At 57.6% G+C, this 22,151-nt stretch overlaps 7 protein-coding genes across 7 annotated transcripts; 3 read left to right on the top strand and 4 right to left on the bottom strand.

Annotated features, from left to right (window-relative positions):
• Positions 1–2,144: 2,144 nt before the first annotated feature.
• On the top strand, positions 2,145–2,576 carry DCS_00454 (uncharacterized protein; the record flags this gene model as incomplete). Its single annotated transcript, XM_040797793.1, has 3 exons — positions 2,145–2,228; positions 2,304–2,362; positions 2,420–2,576. 3 exons carry the CDS (start codon positions 2,145–2,147, stop codon positions 2,574–2,576), a joined length of 300 nt encoding a protein of 99 aa, XP_040658676.1.
• Positions 2,577–2,957: 381 nt separating this feature from the next.
• On the bottom strand, positions 2,958–4,368 carry DCS_00453 (phosphomevalonate kinase; the record flags this gene model as incomplete). Its single annotated transcript, XM_040797792.1, has 2 exons — positions 2,958–4,026; positions 4,097–4,368. 2 exons carry the CDS (start codon positions 4,366–4,368, stop codon positions 2,958–2,960), a joined length of 1,341 nt encoding a protein of 446 aa, XP_040658675.1.
• Positions 4,369–5,232: 864 nt separating this feature from the next.
• DCS_00452 (pentatricopeptide repeat protein) lies at positions 5,233–8,697 on the bottom strand (the record flags this gene model as incomplete). Its single annotated transcript, XM_040797791.1, has 1 exon — positions 5,233–8,697. One exon carries the CDS (start codon positions 8,695–8,697, stop codon positions 5,233–5,235), a length of 3,465 nt encoding a protein of 1,154 aa, XP_040658674.1.
• A 2,862-nt stretch (positions 8,698–11,559) lies between these two features.
• Positions 11,560–13,788, top strand: DCS_00451 (ATP-dependent RNA helicase DBP7; the record flags this gene model as incomplete). Its single annotated transcript, XM_040797790.1, has 1 exon — positions 11,560–13,788. The coding sequence occupies one exon, from the start codon at positions 11,560–11,562 to the stop codon at positions 13,786–13,788; it is 2,229 nt and encodes a 742-aa protein (XP_040658673.1).
• Positions 13,789–14,692: 904 nt separating this feature from the next.
• Positions 14,693–15,390, bottom strand: DCS_00450 (Golgi apparatus membrane protein TVP15; the record flags this gene model as incomplete). Its single annotated transcript, XM_040797789.1, has 4 exons — positions 14,693–14,868; positions 14,925–14,993; positions 15,058–15,116; positions 15,221–15,390. The coding sequence occupies 4 exons, from the start codon at positions 15,388–15,390 to the stop codon at positions 14,693–14,695; spliced, it is 474 nt and encodes a 157-aa protein (XP_040658672.1).
• Positions 15,391–16,299: 909 nt separating this feature from the next.
• Positions 16,300–17,177, bottom strand: DCS_00449 (uncharacterized protein; the record flags this gene model as incomplete). The annotated part of the gene is made up of 2 exons (XM_040797788.1): positions 16,300–16,872; positions 16,926–17,177. The coding sequence occupies 2 exons, from the start codon at positions 17,175–17,177 to the stop codon at positions 16,300–16,302; spliced, it is 825 nt and encodes a 274-aa protein (XP_040658671.1).
• A 1,786-nt stretch (positions 17,178–18,963) lies between these two features.
• Positions 18,964–21,580, top strand: DCS_00448 (translation elongation factor G2; the record flags this gene model as incomplete). Its single annotated transcript, XM_040797787.1, has 3 exons — positions 18,964–19,146; positions 19,197–19,257; positions 19,329–21,580. The coding sequence occupies 3 exons, from the start codon at positions 18,964–18,966 to the stop codon at positions 21,578–21,580; spliced, it is 2,496 nt and encodes an 831-aa protein (XP_040658670.1).
• Positions 21,581–22,151: the final 571 nt, after the last annotated feature.

Genomic DNA, 22,151 nt, shown 5'->3' with positions numbered 1-22,151 from the left:
CCCATATGCATTAGCGGGTGCTTGGCGTTTATGGTTCGAGGACATGTGCAAGCAGGTACATGTTCACCCAAGTACAGTAATACATGAACGTGCTGTAGTTTCATGTACAAAGTACATAAATCTAGTCAGTTAAGCATTGTCACGGGCGAGTACTCAATACTACGAATCACTAGTGCCACGGTACGGAGTACTTTGCTGCTCATTCGCTCTACCACCCTCCCGCTCGTAGCCGCTGGTGCTAGCACGAGTACGTCGTCATACTCGGGTGCGTGCAGCAGTCCCTCTGTAATTACCGGGACAACGCACCGACGAGCCCCAGGACCCTGCACAGCAGACCACCCGACTGGCCGTCTAGAAGAGCTCCGTCGCCCTGCAGGCGATGCACGCGCGCGGGTACCGTGAATTGTCTCATCAGCAGGCAAGCAAACGATGCCCCGTTGTTTGTGCAGGTAATCGCGCGTTCCCGACGCCTCTGCCACCCGTTGAAACGACTGCGACTGCCAACGGGCTGCTGCTGCATGACGCATGTGTGGCGGCAACGGCTTGTCTTCTCCCCTTCCTTCCTTCCCAATCTCGTCTCGTGCGGCGTACGTACCTCCCTCGGGACCAGAGCAACCGTACGGAGTACTTACTTACGTGCACCTGCAGGACGGCGCTCTTGTACACGCATGTACTTGCGGTTGTAAGTACTTGTTCGCACTTGCCACCGCATACGTACACCAATACAAGTGCATACATTCATGTTCTCGCACATTCAAAGGACACCTTCTCCATACTCCTCAGCATGCTCAGCACGTGAATTCGACACTGGCAGATTGGATTCCAGCCAGGCCCACCGTGCAGTTGCCATTCCAGCAACGCGAGCTCGTAGGTTTCAACTTTTCATGGCATGGCGCCTCTTGGGGTCTTCCCGGGGCCCTTCCTGCCCTCCCTTCGCGCGTCACTTCCGAAACAAGGCAGCAACAGGCACACCCATTCGTGTCATCGGCCGCCCTTGCCTTGGTCTGCAGAATGGCCAAGGACCATGACCATTGGTCGCTCCTCGCCGCCGTCCCTCCGTTTCCATCGCTGCTGCCCTGCCAGCCCTGCCTGTCCTGCCAACACGCCAGGCGCAGCTGCCTTGCCCGACGCACTAGCAACGTGCAGCAACCCACACGTCGCTCTTTCCTCTACTCCGAAGGACCATGTCTCGCCAACAATGGCGCTTTCCAACATCGCCTTGGCGTCTCCAGGTCGATGCTAGTGGTCCGTACCTGGTTCGTGAACTGTTCTATCGGTGTTACCCAAGAGTGCTGTACGTATTCTACGTACCCTACGCACTCTTGTGTGTGCTGTAGTCTGTACCCGAGTCCATGTATATCCATCCATCGCCTAGGTGTCCTGGTGGTGGCAACCAATGTACAAGTGGACGTCGAGACATATATGATACACGCTCTCGCCGCCTCCAACCGGGTGCCTCACCACCTCGCCGCATCCTCCTCCTCACCTCGTGCGAACAACTGTCTCTCTCTTTCTCCTAGCCAGGCTCTTCGCAGGTCATTGGCGTCCCGCTCTTTACGCAATCCGAGATTCGCTTTTGTCTTCAACCTTCGTTTCCATCGTCGTCATCATCGCTATCGCTTCATCTGAGCCTTCGTCTGAGCCCCATCGTCCGCCTCGTTCGCTGCCCGTTCCTCGCTCATCTCGACCCTTCTCCGTCTCGCATCCCTATTCATCATCTCAGTCATCTCTCCACACGATCGACGCCATCTCCATCGCCTACTTTGTTCTCCCTCGTTTCCCTAGCCCCTCGGCACCACTACATCTCCGTGCCCAGGGTGCTGCTACATCCCCTCATCAGCACAGGCACCCAACGCATCGACCTCTGTCAGGCTTCAGCGACTGATTAGGCAACAATCCATCATCGAACAAGCGTCGTCCATTACATTTATATTTTGCGCGGGCGAAAATATATATTAAAAAAGCACAACCTGTCGATTTCTCATCGAGAGCCTCCCTGTCGTTGCTATCTGGAATAAGCAACAATAGCGGCGGCCTCGTGAACCCGAACCCTTCTTGCGACCATATACGTACGATATCACATAGCCTGCGAGAAGACGCAACTCTACAGAAGCCTCTCTCCTGCCTCGTGAAGAGACAGGGACATGGAGGACAACGTCAAGATGCTCTACTCTCGTGTCCAAACCCTGCTCCAGCGCCGGCGCAAGCAGAAGAGGGCGTTGCAAATCGTATGTTGCTGTTCAACCTACCCCATGCTTCCTCCCCCGCAACGCCACAGTTGACTAACATCGTGGTCCGTCTAGTCTGCTCCTTTCGACTTGAAGCTTGAGCCAGTCTCCCTGCCAGGCGTCTCCGAGGACGAGTACGAATTCCAGCACCATCGGTCATTCCCCTTTGCATGCTAACGATCCGTGGCCAGAATTTCTATGCTCCGCGAAAAGGCAGTAGCGAGCCGCCTCGGCGTCTACGAAACCATGTCCCCTCGAAACCGCACCTTGAACGTGCACAAAATCTCGCGCCCGAAGCGTCCCACATTGCCCACATACCCTGCCATGACTGCTCGATCGGCGTGGTGAAGGGACGTCATCCTCGGCATCGTTCTAGTCGTCTCAGCCGAGAATTGGCCATGACACCTTTGCCGTTCCGTCACTCCTTGGATGGGTTTTCGCGTCTGGCCCAGGACCCTGTACGATGTATGGTTTGCAACTAGGTTGAAAGTTGTTGATGGGATGGATGAATACTGGGCGAGGTACTCGACTTCGGCCACGGCTACCAATGGCAGTGAAAATCGATCTGTAAAAACTGGTCGGACAAAGGCCAGGAAGAAAAAAAGGGAACGCCCTAGATAGATAATAGAAAGCTCAATGCGGCCACTGAATGATGGCGTGAGTTGGCAAAGCCAGTTGGCCCACTCGGTTCATGATGTATTGTCGGTCGTCATCAATGACAACGGAAGCTTACAGCCATCCGGAATAAATATCTAGTTGCTCTTCCCGGACGCCTTCCATTTCGCCGACGACCTCCAGCAGCCTCACAACCGATCCCTTCTCTCGACTCCACTCGGCGAGGCGTGACTCGACACGACGCTTCGTCTCCTCGTCGTCTCGCATGAGCAAGGCGAGGGCGTCGAAGCCGCCGGCACCGGGAACGACTCCGCCGTAGACACCCTCGACGGCGCTGACGGCATCCAGCAACTCCGTCTGGGACTCCGGCTCGATAGGCACTTTGCTGCTCTTGCTCATGTCGCGAACGAGCTCCCGGACGGCAAGGATGGCCGTCGGGAGCGCGTCCAGTTTGCCGTCCCGCAGCGTCGCCGCAAGACTGTCGTTCTTCCGCTGGAGATGGTCCCAGAGCTCCTTGGACCGCTGAGGGTCCTCGCTCCTCCAGGAGAGCACTTTCTTGACCATGCCCACCGTCTGGCTGCCACAGTCGACGTCACACATGCGCAACGCCAGACCTTTGGGAACGCGCAGACCGTCGGTCCGTACCTCGACGTCCCACGCCGGCGTTGGACCGTTGACGACGGCTGCGAGTCGTTCGCCGAAGCCTGGCGACCCGGGTGCGGGGAGCCCCTGGAGGATCTCGGGGGAGAACCTTCTGTAGGTGCAGGAGCCGTAGACGGCGGCGGCGACGTCGAAGCCGGAACCAACCTTGCCCTGGGCCGCGCAGTGGGCCGCCTGTGCGAGGTTGTGCAGCGTACGCTTGCCGTCGGCCGTCGCCATATCGAATGACTCCCTGCTCAGATAGTAGCCGAGCAGGGCGGCGGTGAGGGCGGTGACGAGGGCAGCCGAGGAGCCGAGCCCCGTCTTGTTGGCGCCGCTCAGGGGCACCGAGAACTTTGCGAAGCGGCCGGGCCTCGGGTCGGCACGGGCGGATGGGGAGTAGTAGTCGTTGTCGGCGAGGATGACGAGGCGCACCGAGCTGATCTTGCCGTGCGCCGCCGACTTGGTCGTCATGTGGTCGATGTAGCTGAGCACGTAGCTGAGCGTTGTCTCGACGAAGCTGTTGGCGCTGATTTTGTCGCCCCTGCAATGGAAGAAGACATGGAGGTGAGCGAAGGAGGCGAGACAGGTGTCTGGGCGGAACCGTTACGTACACCTGCAGCTGCGTGACCTTGATGCCGCCGCCGTGGGGAGCGAGGTGATATCCATATCGCCACTGGGCTTCTAGGAACTGTGGGCTCTCGACTACAATCTCGTTCAACTGGACGCCCTCGCTCGTCTCGATCCCGCTGCCGACGATGTTGATCCTGGCGCTCAGCCCCAAGACGAGACCCGTGTGCTGCCGGTCGAGGACAAGATACCCTCCCGCGAGCAGCACCTTGCCCGGGGCGGAAACGGCGACGGTGCGGTTTTGGTGGCCAGCCATGTGCCGATGTTCTCCGAGATCGTCTCAAGTATGGCAAAGAAGATGTGCAACTAGGCGTGAGGTGCGACGTGAAGAAGGCTGCTCGGGAAGTGGACGTTGGTGGTGAGCGAGATGAACGTGGGGTGTACCGTAGGAGAAATGGTGGGGGAGGGGCAAAGCAAGCCTGTAGCTTCTGGAAGCTCCGTGACCGCCAACTGCAGTGCTGCGCTAGAAGGTACGGGGTACTTCCGCTAGACAGTACAGTGTACGCTTCACCCAAACTGTGCTCTGAATACTCGGCACGACTCTCCGTGTCATCGACGGGAAATTGCGTTACATGGACAAGTGTCGACACCTTCACATGGCGGTCGTCATCATGGACTAGTGGCAAACTGTTCGATCGATATGCGTGGTATTATTCCTACACTCGTACAGTACAGCCAGCAGGCTTCCTTGCTGCTCTCGAGACAGCCACCGCCGCCGCCGCCACCGTTCGTTCCGCTTCCATCTGCCATCTGCCCCAGATGCTGATGTTGCTTTTGCTTTTTATGTTATGCCGAGAGGGGATGTGTCTATCGGTGGCCAAACAGCCCATGAATCCATCGCAGCCAAAGCCGGTCGTCGAGGCTGACAAACACCTCGCTCAAAAACTCCCTCAAAAAGGTATGCGCCGAGCAGCATGCAACAAACATGGAAATCTCAAAAGGGTCTCTCGTAGCACGCCCAGCTCCCCCAATCTCATCCAATCGGGTTCCAACCCAGAATAATCAAGAAAGCAAAAAAAACGAGGAAAAAGGGACTGGGTATCACACAATGGGGTTCGCAAAGACAAACACGTGCTCTTCGCCATGCCAATATCGCGCCATCCATGGCCGCGATGCCACCTTAGGACGTGGCCGCTTCCTGCCCACCACCAAGGAGTTCCAGCACCCTGTTGACGACGGCGCTGGGGTATCCGCGGGTGAGCATCTCGGCGACGACGCCCTTCGCTCGCTCCCTTTCGTCGACGGCAAGGGAAGCCCTGGTCATGGCCTCGTACGTGCTCGGCTCGCGATCCTCGCGCGCCACGGCGTCGTAAATCTCCTGCGCCTTGTCGATCTTCCCCTGCCCGGCCCAGCCGTGGATGAGCGTGTTGGCAATGTAGGGCGTCAGCTCGACGCGCATCGCGCGCATTCGCGCCAGTAGAGCCTCGGTATCCGCAACCTCGTGGTTGGCAACCATGGATTCGAAGAGCGCCTGGAACAAGCTCGCGTTGACGGGCACCAATCGGTCCCGGACGACGGCATCGAAGAGCTTGCGCGCACCCTCCATGTCGTGGAGGACGCAGCCCCGGGCGTGGATGAGGGACGCGTAGTGCACCGGCTCCGGTCGCAGGCCCGACGTTCGAATCGCGTCGAGCACCTTCTCGGCGGCCGTCATGTCGACCGGGTCGAGCGTCGCGTGCGTGTCGACCAAAAGCTTGTACGTGTGCGACGTCGGGGCGATGCCCTTGGCCAACATGCGGTCGTAGTAGGCAAGCACCTTGCCCTTGTCCCGCTTCGTCGTCAGGAAGAACTGCATCATGCTGTTGTAAGGCGCAGGCCGGGCCTTGTAGTTCGCCATCGCCTCCATCTCGTCAAACAGCTCCTCGGCAAACTTCTCATCGCTCACGCGGCACAGCGCGTTGACAATGGTCCCGTACGTCACCGAGGTCGGCTTGATCCCCAGCGCCCTCATCTCGGCAAAGTAGAAGAGGCAGTCGTCGATGCGGCGAGCCTTGCCGAGCTTGCCGATGAGCGCGTTGTACAGGAAGGAGCTCGGCTCCACGCCTTCGGTCTTGGCCCGGTGAAAGATGCGGACGGCCTCGGAAGCCTCGTCGAACGTCTTGGTCGAATCTTTGAGCGTCGTGATGTAGAGGCCAAACGTGTTCGCCGAGGGCGTCGCGCCGATTTCCAGAAGCTTCCCATGAAATTCTTCTGCGCGTCCGCGGTTGCCCGTCGTCAGACAGGCACCGACCATGGCGTCGAGAATCGAGGACCAGCCATATCGGACCGTCGCGTACTGAGCCATCAGCGGCATGTCCGTGCGGGCCATGGCGTATATCTCGTTGCACAGCTCCATCTTGCCGTCCCGAGCAGCCGCCGAAATGAGCTTGGCGTACGTCACGTACCGAGGGTGTCGTCCAGCACGGCGAATGTTTCGAAACCGACCGAGCGCCTCGTCGAGGCGGGAGCCCTTGCGGCCGTGGCTGCCTTCGAGATCGCCGGCGATGAGAGACGAGCCCTTGAAGTCGGTGCTCTGAGCGTAAGGGTCGAAGCTGTCCTCGAAGCTAGATACCGTCGGCGTCGACGGGAAGGGTGAGTCGCTCAGGGATTGCGAGCGCATCGTCGAGAGCGGCGATGCCAGCTCGCGAGGATCCGCCAGTTCACGCGTCTCCATGTAACGACGAATGAAGTCGACGCCTTCCTCAATCTCCTCAGCAAGCTGCGTTCGCGACTCGACATCGGAGGCCCGTATGCGCTGGAACATGGCTTCGGACTGGGCCAGTCCTTCGGCCACCTGACCAGAGCCAATCAACGCCACGGCATACATGGCCGTGGGTTCGATGAAGGAGGCCGTGGCGCGAACCTCGGGACGAGTGAGCGTGTGCCAGTACTTTGTCGCGGCAGCAACGTCGCCCTTGCGGATGTTCATGGCGAGAAGGGCAATCGTCGGGCCGACCAGGGCTTGAGCATCCGAGTCGGGCAGGCTGGAGTAGGCTTCGGTGGCCGTCCCCGGCTCATCGTTGTCGGCGGCGACGATGGCTATCCGGGAGAAGGCGTCGGATCGAGCTTCGGCCTCGACTGATTGCGCCCAGTGGAAGGCTTCCTGGTAGATGCCTCGGGATATGAAGCCCTGAACGAAGCCGCCGCCGACGAGGGCATCTTTGACGTCGACGGCTCGGACGCCGTACTCGCTGACAATCTTCTTGAAAAACTTCATGGCGCCCTCGATCTTGTCCGAGATGACGTAGGCATTGATGACGGCGGCGTAGACTTGGTCGTCGAGGCGGTCGTGGAGAGCTGCTCGGCCGTCGTCGTGCGCGACGGCGAGGCTGCGATACTCATTGTAGCACTCCACGGCGCTGACGAGGTCCCCGCGGCGAGCAAAGGCAGTGATCATGGTCGGGAATATGGCGGCAAAGGGAACGCTCTTGCTCGACTCCATGTGCTCAAACAGTCGAAGCATGTCCGACACGCGGCCAGCCTGGCCGCAGGCCGAGATGAGTCGCTGGTAGGTCTCGGCAGAGTAGTCGGCCGCGTCTGCATCGTTGGACTGGTCGAACAGCTTCATGGCCAGGTCCAGCCTATCGTCCTCGCAGAGGATGGCGTGCTCCAGTTCGTGCGAGGCGAACATGAACTTTCCAGGCTGGTCCATGCCGCCGAATCGCAGACGCTTCTGGTCGAGAACGGCCTTCATTTCGGCCACCTCGAGGGATCGCGAGGCCAGAAGGCCGACGATGATGTTGTACGTGTCGCCGTCGGGCGACACTCGACGGCGGACCATGTCAGCATACACATCCAGTGCCTTGGAGACAACCTCGCTCTTCTTGGAGGGGATGTGTATGGCGGCCATGAGCAAGGCGTTGTACGACCTCGCCATGGGCTTCACACCCGTCACCAGCATGGCCTCGAAAACGGCGGGGATTTCCGAGTATCGGGAAGCGGCAGAGAGCTTCGCCAGATGGTCAGAGTACGACTGCGACTGGCTGTCGACCGACGGCGGCGGGGTGCGAACGTCGACTCCGGGAGTCTGCGAGCGCGAGACGGGGACGGACCCCGGTAGGGAAGACGGCGGCACATTGCGAGCCTCAATCTCCTTCTCCAGCGCCGCGTCGATGTGCGCGAGGGCGGCGGCCTCCTCTTCCGAGAAGGCAGCAACAGCCTCCGATGGCTCATCGGCGACAAGTTCCTCGCCAGGGCCGGCGTCCTCTTCCCCGTTGAGGACGGTGGATGAGCTCGGCTTCCATTCTATCCGCTTCTGGAACTCGAACTGTGTCCATTCGCCGTCGACTTCGCCGTCGGCCTCCTGATTCTGCAGGGCTTCAAAGTAGGCATCCAGGCCTCCGTGAAGGTGCCCATGACGCTGGTCAGACGAGAGGCCAGCTCCTGTCCGTTCGGTGAGGAAGGCAGAGTGAAGGTTTAGGCTCGCGAGGCGATTGAGTCGGCTGGCATGCGGCCGGCCGAAGACCGGACGGTTCTGCGAATTTAGAACATGGGGATGGGTGGCCGCTACGACGGATTGTGCGTAGCCGTGGGTGGTGATGGATTTGGCAAAGGTAGATCCTTGGCGGATGAAATTCGTGTATAGTGACGAGTATATGGTGGGCATTTAGATGGCACCTGGAGAGGAAAGGTTCTGCAAGGCCATGTTAAGCAAAAGGTTCCATCATCGCCGCGGCACGCATAATGACGCTTCCAACGTCGAAACAACGAAGAGGCAATTGGTGGTGGAAAGGCGCAGGGCGAAAAGGCGAAGGGTGAGGCAGCCGGTTACTCACGGGGAAAGGAAAGAGTGAATTCGAATGCAGGTTCATTTGACAGCACCGGAGTCCGTCAAACAAACGCGCTGTTCTAGAGGGTAGACGAAGTATGCTGAAGGAAAGGTTGGTGTTCGTGGAAGCAACCAGCAATGCAATGCTGGCAAAGTGACGAAAATGTAATCGGTAGCTTCAGGAGTTGTAGAACATGATGGACCATGAGGGAACGGGACTAGGGGGGAGTCGCTGGTTTTCACAGGACGGGAGATAGGGCCTTGGCAGTGGGCAAGGTACGACGAGGGGCACTCATTACGAGTCATCGGGCAGTTGCGGCTCCGGACGCCAACGGAATTCGGTACAGGGAGGTGGTGGCTGCCGTGGTGCGATGCGATATACCTAAGTACTGATACTTGCTCGGGGCACAAGCAATTGATTGTAGAAGGGTACCTAGTACTCTGTACTCTGTACGGAGTACCTCCCCCTGTAATCCGCACGTTCACTAGTAATACTTGAGTGCACAGCCCATGTACCTACATAGACCAGTACCAACGCCAGCACGCTACAGCTTGGCACTTGAGTTTTCTGCTGCGGGAAAATTCCTCCAATGTACTTGCAAGGACAAGAAAGGTCGCCCGCGCTCATTCTGCTCATTCTGCTGTGCTGGAGGACGATGTACTTGATTTTGATACACGAACGGAGTACACTCAAGTACTTGCAATATATGATATACAGTACTTTGTACGAGTACTGTATGGAGTGCTCCGTACTTGCTTACGTATACTTGCTTACATCTGCTCCCGCAACTACACGTTTCTGTCAGGTCTTACAACACCCTTGCTGCTGACGCGACTCAGCTCATGCAGGTGCGGTATGCAGCTTTCCTACGCAAAGGGAGAGTAGCAGCAGGTAGGTAAGTTGTATGTGCTTTTTGCAGAAACGTCTAGGTATATCTTTCACAATACTCTTTCTGATGGGGGGTTACTGCATGTGAACAATGGTTCCGCACGAGGCCGACTTTGCCGGTGACTGGACGACATGTGCGCAGTTGCTGGATATTAGCGATAACTACTAGGTACCTAGTAGGTTTTACTTGCTCCGTACAGCTTCAGTACTCCGTCACTAGGCGTTCTAGGTGCCGCATGCGCCAGTAGGAGGTACTGTACCTAGGTACTATGCTCCATTATCGTGACGAGGGGAAACCGGTACGGGAACGTCGACTGCTGTCACCTCCTGAGCCATGCGAATGTACTGTACTTACTAGTATTAAGTACAACTACATATAGGTGCTGTAATTACTTGTACGGAGTAATACCCGTCGCTGTATTGCAGTGGAGTCAATGGGCGAAGCCGGAAACATTAGCGGCATCCCCACTCCATTACAACAGCCTGTAACTTTCCCCCCCGCCCCCTCCGAAAAAAGAAGGCAAAGGGCCAGATGCATATTACGAGTTTACCCGACAGGGCGACAAGGATAGGACAATCTAATTACAGTACTCCGTACTTGGAGCGCATACAAGCGCATGTAACTTGTACCCACAGTACAAAAGTAGTATCAGTCTCTGTTCTCGTACGGTGTACCCGTACACTTTTATTACTTCTAGGCGTCATGGATGAGCAACTAGCAAGGTCGTGCAGTACTTGTCAAGTACCCTGCAGCTACCCAGTACAGTAGGCGATACCTAACATGCTTTTTTTTTCAACCATCAACAGGGCTTCATGTTCAACAAACCGCTCAAGCAATAGGAGTATGGGCCCATCAGATCAAGATGCAAGTCGCCTCCTGCTGGACATACATGTACTGTAGACCACATGTTATTCATGTTACTAGAATGCCAACCCACCACCACGGAAGTGATCGGGTGGCGAATGCTCATTTGGCGAATCAACAATCAGCGTCAGCGCGCCCGGCCCGCTCTGGAGGCTGACTGCGCCGTACTGGAGCAATTCCATGTACCGACGGATATCTGTCATTTGGCGTTTGCTCGACGCTCGGGTGAAGCGGAACGTCATCCACCCGTGCCCGACTTTCTCCTCCAGAAGACGGCACGGCACATGTACGGAGTATTGCTCGGCATTATCACGACCCCGGAACCCGATGATTGCTGCTAATTCCCCTGCCAAATTATCCGCATTCCCACAGCGACATAACCCATTAGGCATGATGCAAATACTTGCACCTACTCCTTGCAAGTACGCCAATACGAGCGTATACTTGTACTTGCAATTATGTGTGCTCCGAATGTTCGACTACGTGTCCTCAGAACACAGGAAATGCGGACGCCAGTCGAGATGTGTAGCCGAGCAGATGGATAGGTGTGCACTTACAATACTCGCCTGTCCAAGTCCTCTCTCAAGGCAATTCCACGGAAGATGGATGCACAAGGATTGCGAATACTTCGAGAGTAAGACGAGAAAGTAACCGTAAGAAGTGCCGATGCTTGAATTGAATATTCTTCGTGGGGGGATCAAAAAGTCATGCTGCATTCCACCTTGCGTCATCCAGTGCGTGGTACGAAGTGCCTCGTGCGGCAAGGAAAGGCGCGACAGTGCACACTTCGTTATCGGACTTATCGATACGTGATCCGCCGATAACGATGCTCCTCCAAAAAAAAAAACGCTGCACCAGCAATACGGTTTGCAGCAACCAGCCCCACCATCAATCCCAATTCCGACATCAGCAGCAGCACAGCATCAACGCTTGCTTGCTTTTCACCATGGCCGACGATGGCATGCTGTTGAATTTCGAACTCTCCTCCGAACCCTACAAGGCCGGTGTCAAGTTCAAAGGCGGTCGGTGGCGAGAGAGGAAGCGTGCGGAACGAGTGGCCCGGAATGGACCTTCGATTCCGGCAACCGCGTACAGCGGCGGGGACGAAGAACTGAGGTCGACGAAGCGTCGTCGGGTTGATGAAGATTCTGGTCATCACCAGTCCCACACACCGGGAACCCAATCCAAGAGATTCGAGTCTCTCGCACACGACGGCGGTCCTTCCTCGCACTCCTCACGACCTCACAAGCCGGCCCGAGCCGATGGAGACGCAAGCCGAGGCCCGCGCCAGGTTATTTCACGACTTTTCTCCTTCAACCCAACACAGGCGACCGCGGCCGAGGACGAAGTAGAATGGGTTGCACCAGAGGCGACGAATGCACCGCTCGCCGACGTGGCCAACTTTGGCTCCCTCACACTGTCGTCCCGGCTCGTCGACGAACTGACGAAAATGAAGCTCGAACGGCCGACGGCGATCCAGCAGAAAGTGATACCGCACCTGCTCACCAGCAGCTCGGACGCCTTTGTGCAAGCGGAAACCGGCTCCGGCAAGACATTCTCCTACCTGCTACCCATGATTCATCGAATTCTGCTCCTCAGCAATTCCGGCAAGCAAATCCATCGAGACTCTGGCGTCTTTGCCATCATCGTCTCGCCCACCCGCGAACTGGCGAGGCAGGTTCACACGGTCCTCGAGCAGCTCATACGGCCCTTCCCCTGGCTCGTCTCCACCGCCATCACCGGTGGAGAGTCCAAGAAAGCGGAAAAGGCAAGAATACGAAAGGGCGTCAACTTTCTCGTCGCGACCCCCGGTCGGCTCGCCGATCATATTGACAACACAAAGGCCCTCAACCTGGGCACCGTACGCTGGCTCATCATGGACGAAGGTGACCGTCTGATGGATCTCGGCTTCGAGGAAGACCTGAAAAAGGCCATAACTCGCCTCCGGGACATTCCCATCGTGCAGAGGACGGAGGACGGAACGCCTCTCGACAAGCTGCCAGAGAGGCGTGTCACCGTTCTCTGCTCGGCCACGATGAAGATGAATGTGCAGAAGCTCGGAGAGATGAGTCTGGCGGACGCGACATTTCTGGCGGCCGAAAAGGGCGACGAGGATCCGACCATCGAAATGGCAGTCCACAAGGCTCCCGCGCAGCTGCATCAATACTACACCGTGGTTCCCTCCAAGCTCCGCTTGGTCACCCTCATCGCCTACCTCAAGTCCGTCTTTTCCCGTCGAGGGCGCACGATGAAGGCCGTCATCTTCATGTCTTGCGCCGATTCCGTCGATTTTCACTACGAGATGTTGAGGGATCCGGCCGTGACGGACCCGCCGGCATCGGCGACAAAGGAAGCGGAGCTCGTTTCCAAGACCGTGTCCAAGGCAGCTTACTTTACGACCGCGGCGAGTCCGGAAGTCATGATGCACAGGATGCATGGCTCGCTCAGCCAACCGGTCCGCACGGCAACCATCCGTTCGTTTTCCGAGTGCAAGACGCCGTCGCTGCTCGTCACGACGGACGTTTCGTCGCGAGGATTGGATATTCCGGCGGTCGATCTCGTCATCGAGTACGATCCGGCCTTTAGCTTTTCCGATCACATCCATCGCGTAGGTCGAACCGCGCGTGCCGGCCGTCCCGGTGACGCCTTGTTGTTTCTCCTTCCGGGCCCAGAAGAAGGGTATATCGAGCTCCTAAAGTCGTCGACGCCGCCGTCGTCCCAATCACACGAGTCCATACTGAAGAAGGGTTTCATGGCGAAGTTGGAGTTTCCGGTGACGACGCAAGCAAAGCCTGAAGATGATGAATCATACCACGGCAAGGCAGAGACGCTGCAGCTTCACCTCGAGCAACGGTTGCTCATCGACAGCAAGCGGCTCGAATTGGCACGCAACGGATTCAAATCGCACATCAGGGCATACGCAACCCATGTCAAGGATGAGCGAGTCCATTTTGACATGACGCAGATGCACCTAGGGCACGTGGCCAAAAGCTTCGGCCTTCGAGAGGCACCCGGTGGCATCGGGTCGGGCATCGAACGCAAGTCCAAGAAGGGTCGCCGGGACTCCTCCAAGGCCGACGACACGACGAAGGAGCAAAAGCCAGGAGGAGACGTCATCAAGCGCAAGAGCGCCATGCTGATGCGCGCAGTTGCCGACGAGTTCAACATTGGCTAAGGGAGGGGTCCTTCAGGTCACATCGTAGCGAAGGGTTTGCCTTTGAGGGATGCTAGATATACATTCTAGTTGCTCAAGCAAGTTTGGGGTATTTTTAAGCCTTGATTTCTCGATGAATCTAATCAGAAAGGTCATTCATTCTCTCTTCATCTGTGCACCACCGTCCCTCGTCCATGAGAAGTCTTGTTATGTGCGGGGGTTGAGCTCGTTGGTCGAAACGCACTTGTAGGCCAGCCATGGATGCCTGGTTGCTATTGGCCACGACAGTCGTTGCGTCCCCGTGCTCCGAAATCTGTCATTCCTTGCCTGGCCCGACTTGCGTACCTGATATCCCGAGTGGCTAGGCGACTATGCCGGTCGGCAGAGTATGATTCCCCTGTTTGATTTCGCGAAGCTTGAGGCACATACGACGAAGTTGGCAAGATACAATACAAGGCTACCCCGATCGGAGAGTTTCAAGGGTATCTACAAGGCGGGCTCGGTTTCGCGATGAGCTCCCTCGGCAACACCATCGGCGTCGTCACTGGCGTGGAGTGGGCATCATCGGCATGGGCGATGTACCCCCGAGTTGATGGAGATTGATTCGACGCTCCTCGTGTGATGCATTCTTCGGGGACGGGGGAGGCCATTCTGTGCGGAGCAAAATTGTGTCTCACTCTTACACTATACTGGCACAATACGTCCATGCTGTCGTTTTTTCTCTCCTTCGTCCACACTCCTAGCCATTCCACCTTGACCGATCGATGCTCGCTTCATCAACTCCAAGGCGCCTTCAACAAGGTAGCCCTTTGCTGGCGATGTTGTCAGTTCCAGCTTGCGCCGGCAGCCCCATGCGGTCTCGCGACTGGGGCTGGTCTCGCAGGGGCAATGCACTCGCGGGTTGAAGCCGCTCTGGAGAAGATGCCTAAACCTGCTCGGCGCCCCAGCCGGCGACATCGGCCTCGCGCATGTTGCTCGGGGGCTCTATGGAGGCGACGAACTCGAGTGCAACGTAGCCGATGCCGACGATGCCGACGATGCCGCCGGCAATGTTCTGGAGGATGCTCTTGCCGAGGATCAGGCACCCGATGAAGATGTAGACTGGCAACCGGTTAGGGGATTCTCCATCGTCCTCCGATGCAGAGGGGAATACGTACAGGCGCCTCGCCCGAGGAACGAGAAAAGGAAGGACGCATATCGGGGCAGTTGGGGGGGGATTTGGAACTCTGCGATGCATTAGCCCGGCGCGCCTTCGGTCACGAACCGGCGTAGGGGGGGGATGTTGCTAACCGAGCAAGGCGATGGCGAGACCGAAGACGACCATGTAGGAACCGACGACAATTTTCTGGCTGTCGCGGGTGTCAACGAAGCTCCTCGCGAGAGGGAACAAGGCCATGTCAAGCTCGAGGCGACGCGACGAGGAGGCGGCATGGACCTTGCGGAGCATACGTACAGCTCCAGGCCAAAGATGGAGACGATACCACCGAGGACGGTGATGGCGCCGACGGCGAGGTTAACGATGCGGCTGTAGAGGCAAGGCACATGGCAGGTCAGCTTGCGAAGCTTGGACGCGCGGGTCTCACGGGGCACCTGCGGCACGTACAAGATGTCGGAGAACTCCATGGTCGGCAAATGGTACGCTTCGCCGAGGGGCGGGAGCAAGGTCGGACGAAGAATGGAAGGATAGGGGTTTCGATGGTGCGGCGATGCGGGTGGTGCAGATTGATTCGGATGGACGCGGATTGATGCTGGTTGATGCCGCCGTTTCCAGATTGATGGGAGGTTGGGAAGCTGGCGAAGCGTGTTGCGTGTCGTGTTGCGATAGCAGGGTCGTTGCTCGAGCCCAGCTCCCCAGCTGGCGCCAGGCGGGACGGACGTCGCTGTAGGGCGGCGGCAGCCAGGGCAAGGTTCGCCAAAACCTTGTACCTGCAGGTGCTGCATGTGCTAAATCTAGTGCCTGGTGGCTAGTGCTCAGTGCCTGGAGGTTAGTGCTCCGTGCCTGATGGCCATTGGTTCGAACCTCGTGGCGGCGCTGGAAGCACAACGACCAGTGCTACCCTGCAGTAAACCTAGCACTGACGATGGCGGAAACAGCAGATGGAAGCAATGAACGGAATCGACTGGAGAAGACCAAATATGATTAATTATATCAACATAAAGACGGCCTTTCCCACCAGATATATGCTAGTAGCTGGTGGTTCCGTCATCAATCAACGCATGTGTTTGTTCATCTTCAAACGACAACAACAATGACATGACGATTCCCTGGCAGGCTGCTCGTGATTACTTTTTCACAGCCATGCTAGAACCTAAGTCGCAAATGAAACTTCAACAACAGTCAACCCGAGGTCCCTCGTCATCTCCGATCCAGAAGATTCCGATAGCCGGTCAACAGTTTACGCTGCCATGTTCTCGAAGCTGGATCGCGGAATTCTTTCCACGCATTGTGCATGCGAACAATCTGACCGGGCGTAAATTTCGAGTAGCATTCACTATTGTCTCCGTTAGTCACTTCCCTTTTCTGCTCTTCGTTCATACGAGGGTGACAGACTCCCATAAAATATTCATGAAATTATGCGTAGGGTCCATTCCGGCCTGGCCTGGACAAGAGTCCTGGACTGCCTTGCACCCAACATTGGGATGGAGATGAGCGGGAGTGTCGTCAATCTGATCGCCCTTTCCCGTGCAGTTGTTGCCTTCAAACGTATGCAGCAGGCCCAGCCAGTGTCCAACCTCATGGGTGAGGGTATGACCGAGAGCCTGGTCGACCAAGGCCCTGCGCGGGCCAGGAATGGTTTTGGGGATAAAATCCGCCCTTGGAGTCGTGCTCGCCGTGACGATGGCGCCATCGCGGTTTCCGTTGAGATGACCGGGTAGGGGGCAGTGGCCACGAACACGCTCGTTGCTGGCATCCGTCTGCTCCACGAAATATACGTTTAGGCTATCGTGGTCTCCCTGGTAGAGGGCTCGCTGCATATCTCGTCTGTCGCGTCCCTTTGCCCAGGCGGCGTTGAATGTCCAATCCGCATGCTTTAGGTGAAAGGAGAAACCAGTGGGAGCGAAATCCTTGGAAAGGACGGCCAACTGCTTATCGATCCTAGGTAGCTATGGGGAGGCTAGTTGAATGCTGTCCTCGCCAGTTGCGGGACCCGACCTACATTCATGTTGGCGTAGCTATCAGGCGACGACGCGACGACGTGCACCCACACACCCACCTTGATCCTCGGAGGACGGGTTCTGCGGCGAGCAATGGCCTCGTACCTAGAGGACTCCTCGTGGAAGGCGACAAGTTCGTTCGAAAGGCCTTCCGTGACGCAGGTGAGGTCTGTTGGTTGGCTTGAAATAGTCGTGGCCGTGGCCGTTGCCGCACAAGCCAGTGCGAGGAAAAGTGACGGTACACACGAGAACATGATGAAGGAGGCGAGCAAGACAAAATTGAGCAGGACCTTGCTGGGCCGTAGGACTGGGCCGTAGGAATTTGGGAAAGCAGCCTCGGCTTAAGTATGCACTCATACTTGATTGCATCCAGGTACATACTGTTCTGTCCGTAGGTGCAGGTGGACATGCAAGTCGGTAGTTGTACGCAACGACTTTTACATCCTTACATATAATATGCGCTCATCTGTACGCTTCAGAGAAGGTGTAATACAACCACTGCCAGTAGGTGGAAGGTTAGCACAGTACATGCACTGGACATGTCCAACTAATACAAGGACTACTCCGTCCAAGGTATATTACAAGTATTAGTTGTACGTTGAACGTGCAAGAAGGTCGAAGCCGGCATGCCGAAGTGGTCTTGTCGTGGGTATTAATATTACTACTACCTAGTAGTTATCGCACGGAGGGAGTACACCTAAAGTACGGAGTACGGAATAGTACTTGTGGTTATTCAAGCAGGTAAGTAACTACTTAATTACATGTAATAATTTTAGTTGTAAGCAATTGGAGGTGTACAACTGCTGCAAGTACGTGCAGATACAGTACATCTAAGTAGTAGTGGACATGGCATGGGGATCTTTTTTGAAGTAATTACGTACATGCATGTATTTATTGCGCGGGTATTATTCGTTTGAAACACAGCATGTGCTTCAAAATTTCGGTCAATTGGACCCAAGCACTGCATCTATGCCGGAAAATTGGTTGCAAGGCTACAAACGTGCTGGGCGCTGTATTCATGGGTGAATGGAGCACAATACGGAGTGCAGAAAATGTAGGTGCGAATTGTGCCAGGCTTTTATGCCACCATTGAGTCGCAGTTGTTATGATATGATGTTGATGTATTGTTATATTCATGTACTTTACTTACATGTACTTACTTACCTGTAAGTACTTACTTGCGTGGTGTACATGTACTCGATTACGGGTACTGCACTTACCTACGGAGTACTTACTACAGTATACTGAGTACACTTAAACGCCCTTGTACGGAGTACTGTACGCCTACTGCACAAGTAAGTACAGTAGAAACAACAGATACAAGTACTGTACATGTTCATACCCTGCACGGAGTACAAGTAGGTGTACATGCACTTACGTGTACTCTCAAGGACGAGGTCCCTGTTGGCTACCTATTAATACGAGTGTTGTATACGGAGTAATAGTGCCTAGTATGCACCTGTATGTACAGTACGGAGAGTGTACGGAGTACCATGTACGGAGTACGGAGTACAGTACTGTACTGTAGTCGTACTGTACTGTAATTACTGCACCTACTTAAGTTGTTGTACAGTAATTACCTCATTCCAAGTATTTATGGCTCAATGCGACGGTAATTATTGGACCACTCCACTTCGGAAAGTCTTGCGCTGGCAATGCTTGTACGTTTTTCTCTAATCACAGGACAACCCCCATTGTTCACAAGGCGCCGTATAATTATCCGGCCTCTGGCGGAGCAGCGGCAGCAAGAGTTTATACCCACACCGCCTGCCAAAAGCAGCATTGATGATTCATCATGAGCTTGATTAATTTCATCTCCTGTCCATTCTGCCACATCGTAACTCGGCAACATATGAGTGCTTGCTTGCATGTACGGCGACGGCGGAAGCTTTCTTGCGCATTGCAGCTCGTTTCATGCCCCTCTCTGGCTGGTAATCCAAACCCAGGAGACTCGTGCTTGTTGCTGGCGACATGCGGCGTTCCCGTCCACGCAGAACAACCCCGAGGAGCACACCGTGAGCTCGAGCCGTCCGAGGCATCATGATTCTTTCGCTCTTCCGCACGGCATCCCCTGCGGCGAGGTGCCTCTCGGCCGTCTCCAAATCTCGTCTGGCGTCGCAAGCCTCTCGCGGCCGAAGATGTCTGCACGGCGAACCGGCGGCCGGCCAGGACGGCCAGCTGGAGAGCATCCGCAACATCGGCATCATTGCCCACGTTGATGCCGTGCGCTCCCCCTACCGTCCACGCATCAAGGCCCCCGCTTACGATTGCAGGGGAAAACGACGACGACCGAGCGGATGCTGTACTACAGCGGCGTCACCCAGAGAGTCGGAGGTGGGTGCGAACGAGCAGGAGACGTCGAAAGGGCAGAAAGACGACGCGCTCTGCTGACCCGCCCGGCGTAGATGTCGACTCGGGAAACACCGTCACCGACTTCCTCGAACTCGAGAGGGAGCGCGGCATCACCATCCAATCGGCCGCCATCACCTTCCATTGGCCGCTGCCGCAAAACTGCCGACCTGGGGAGGGACCGAAGACGGTCAACTTGATCGACACGCCGGGGCATCAAGACTTTCGCTTCGAGGTCGACCGATGCCTCCCCATCCTCGACGGCGCCGTCTGCATCATCGACTCCGTCAAGGGGGTCGAAGCCCACACCGAACGAGTCTGGACCTCGGCCCGCGACCTCCGCATCCCCTCCATCGTCTTCTGCAACAAGCTGGACCGCGAAGGTGCCTCGTTCAAAAAGGCCATTCTCGAGATTGGCGCCAAGCTCAAGGGCTGGCCGCTCGTCTGCCAGATACCGTGGTGGGACAGGGAACAGTTCGTCGGCGTCATCGACGTCATCGACCGCGTCGGCTACCGGTGGAGGTCGGAAAGGGACAAGACTCGCTACGGCCCCGCCGAGCTGAGCGATGCGCTCTCGGCATGCAACCGGCCGCTCTGGGAGGAGATGGAGCGGGCGAGACGACGCTTGATCGAAGGCTTGGCCGAAGTCGACGACGCCGTCATGGACGAGTTCCTGGCCGAGAACCCGGCGATTCCGGCGCCGCTGCTGAAGCAGGCCATCCGACGGGCCATCCGGACCGGAGACGGCCGCGTCATCCCCGTCTTCGCGGGCTCCAGCTTCCGTCACATCGGCGTCGAGCTCCTCATGGACGCCATGACGGACTACTTGCCCAACCCGTCGGAGCGGCCCGACGTCGAAGTACGGCTCGGTCCGAGCAGGACCGGACTGGAGAGGCTCCTCGCGGAAAAGGACGAAAGGGGGGGCGGCGGGCGTGGCAACGTGGCCTCGGTCGCCTCCGTGTTCAAGGTGTCGGACCATCCGAAGGAGGGGCTCATCAGCTTCGTGCGCGTCTATCACGGGACGCTCACTCGCAACGCCTCGACGCACAACACGAACCTGCTCGGCCAGGAACGTTCGATGGGCATCGTGCAGGTGTCGGCCTCCAAGGTCGAAGACGTGCACGAGCTTTCCACAGGCCAGATCGGGGCGCTGCGGGGGCTCAAGAAGGCGCGGAGCGGCGACACGCTGGTGACGACGACCAACGGCAAGGCCGTCGTCGAGAGGCTCCGCCACCTGCAGATCCGGCCGCCCGAGATCCCGCCCCCGGTCGCGTTCCTCCAGGTCGACCCGTACGGCAACGTGGCGGCGCAGCAGCTGCAGGCGGCGCTGGAGAACGCGTCGCGCGAGGATCCCAGCCTGCGATGGAGCCGGAACCCGAAGACGGACCAGTTCACCATCCAGGGCATGGGCAAGCTCCACCTCGACGTGTCGGTGCACAACATGAGGCGGAAGCACAAGTTGGACGCCGAGTTTGGGCAGATCGAGGTCGACTACAAGGAGTGCGTGACGAGCCCGACACGGCCGCAGCACGCAGTCTTTGACCGCCCGGTCGCCGGCAAGGCCGGGCGGGCCGCCTGCACGGTCGTGCTGGAGCCGATGGAGGAGCCGCTCGAGCAGGAGGAGGAGGAGAACGGGCGTCGCGGCGGCGGCATCGAGCGAGACGGCAACCTGTTCGAGATCACGGTGCCTGCCTCGGGGGGGTCGGGCGGCGCGGCCGTCGACGTCGAGGAGGCGCGGCACCAGCTCCTGAACGGCGCCATCGCCGGCCTCGCACGGGGCCCGCGGCGGGCCTCCCCGATGCACGGGTGCCTCGTCAAGGTGACGCTCGACACGTCCGAGGGTGCGCTCGAGAACGCCAGCGGGGGCCACCTGAGCGGCGCGGCGCGGGCCGGGGTGCAGGCCGCTCTCCGCGACGCCTTTGACAGGCGGCAGATTGGCGTGCTGGAGCCCATGATGCTGGCGCACATCACATGCCCGGAGGCGGCGGCGGGGACGGTGCAGCACGACATCACGGCCGGCGCCGGCGGTCACATCCTCGAGGTCAAGGACCGATCGGCCGAGTCGGCGGGGGACGCGCTCATCGACGTGTCCAAGATTTACGCGCCGTCGGACCCGTACGATGCGGTGACGTCGCTGCGCGGGAAGACGTCGACGGCGCGCACCGTCGAGATTGTGGCCAAGGTGCCGTACAAGGAGATGCTGGATTACGACGATCACCTGCGCAGCAAGACGGCGGGACGGCATTCGATGACCATGGCCTTTGACTCGTTTGCGAGAGTCGTCGGGCACAGACAAAAGGGGCTGTAGACGACGGAGCAGATGGCGGCGCAGATGGGCGCAGATGGGCACACATGGACACAGATAGGGGTAATCACGTGCACTGCACGGAGTGCGGAGTGCCGTGTGTGCGCGGAGTACCATGCAGCACGTGTGCTCACGCGTCGCACAAGTACACGCACAGCATGACAAGCAAGTAACAATATCCAGGTACCGCACGCGGGTGCAAGTACGGAGCATTGATACATGGTATGCAGAGCAAGGTTTACGGAATACCGAGGGCACGCACTCAGAAGCACGCACGGCCAAGCCAGGCAGCATGACATGCACCGAGGCCGACCTTCCATTGGCCGCGTGGTTGATGAGATGAGATGAATTTCCCGTCGCCCGCCACGACCCGCCACGGCTCGAACCCGAACCCTATGCTTCGGGATGCTCGTCGCATTTTTTTTCTTTTTCTTTCTCGGTTCTGCGGTTCGTCAGGCGCGAGGGTAGCCAGCTCGGCAGCATCCTCGGATGGGTTTGTGTTTTGGGGGTTTGGGGGCGACGAGAGGGAGACGCGGTTCACCGTGAAACAAGCGCTGCTTGGCCTTGGTTTCAC

The sequence above is a fragment of the Drechmeria coniospora genome, chromosome 01 (assembly GCF_001625195.1).
Source record: "Drechmeria coniospora strain ARSEF 6962 chromosome 01, whole genome shotgun sequence".
In the NCBI taxonomy this organism is placed as follows: domain Eukaryota; kingdom Fungi; phylum Ascomycota; class Sordariomycetes; order Hypocreales; family Ophiocordycipitaceae; genus Drechmeria; species Drechmeria coniospora.
The sequence above is the reverse complement of the archived record's forward strand: the minus strand, read 5'-3'. Positions and strand labels throughout refer to the sequence as shown.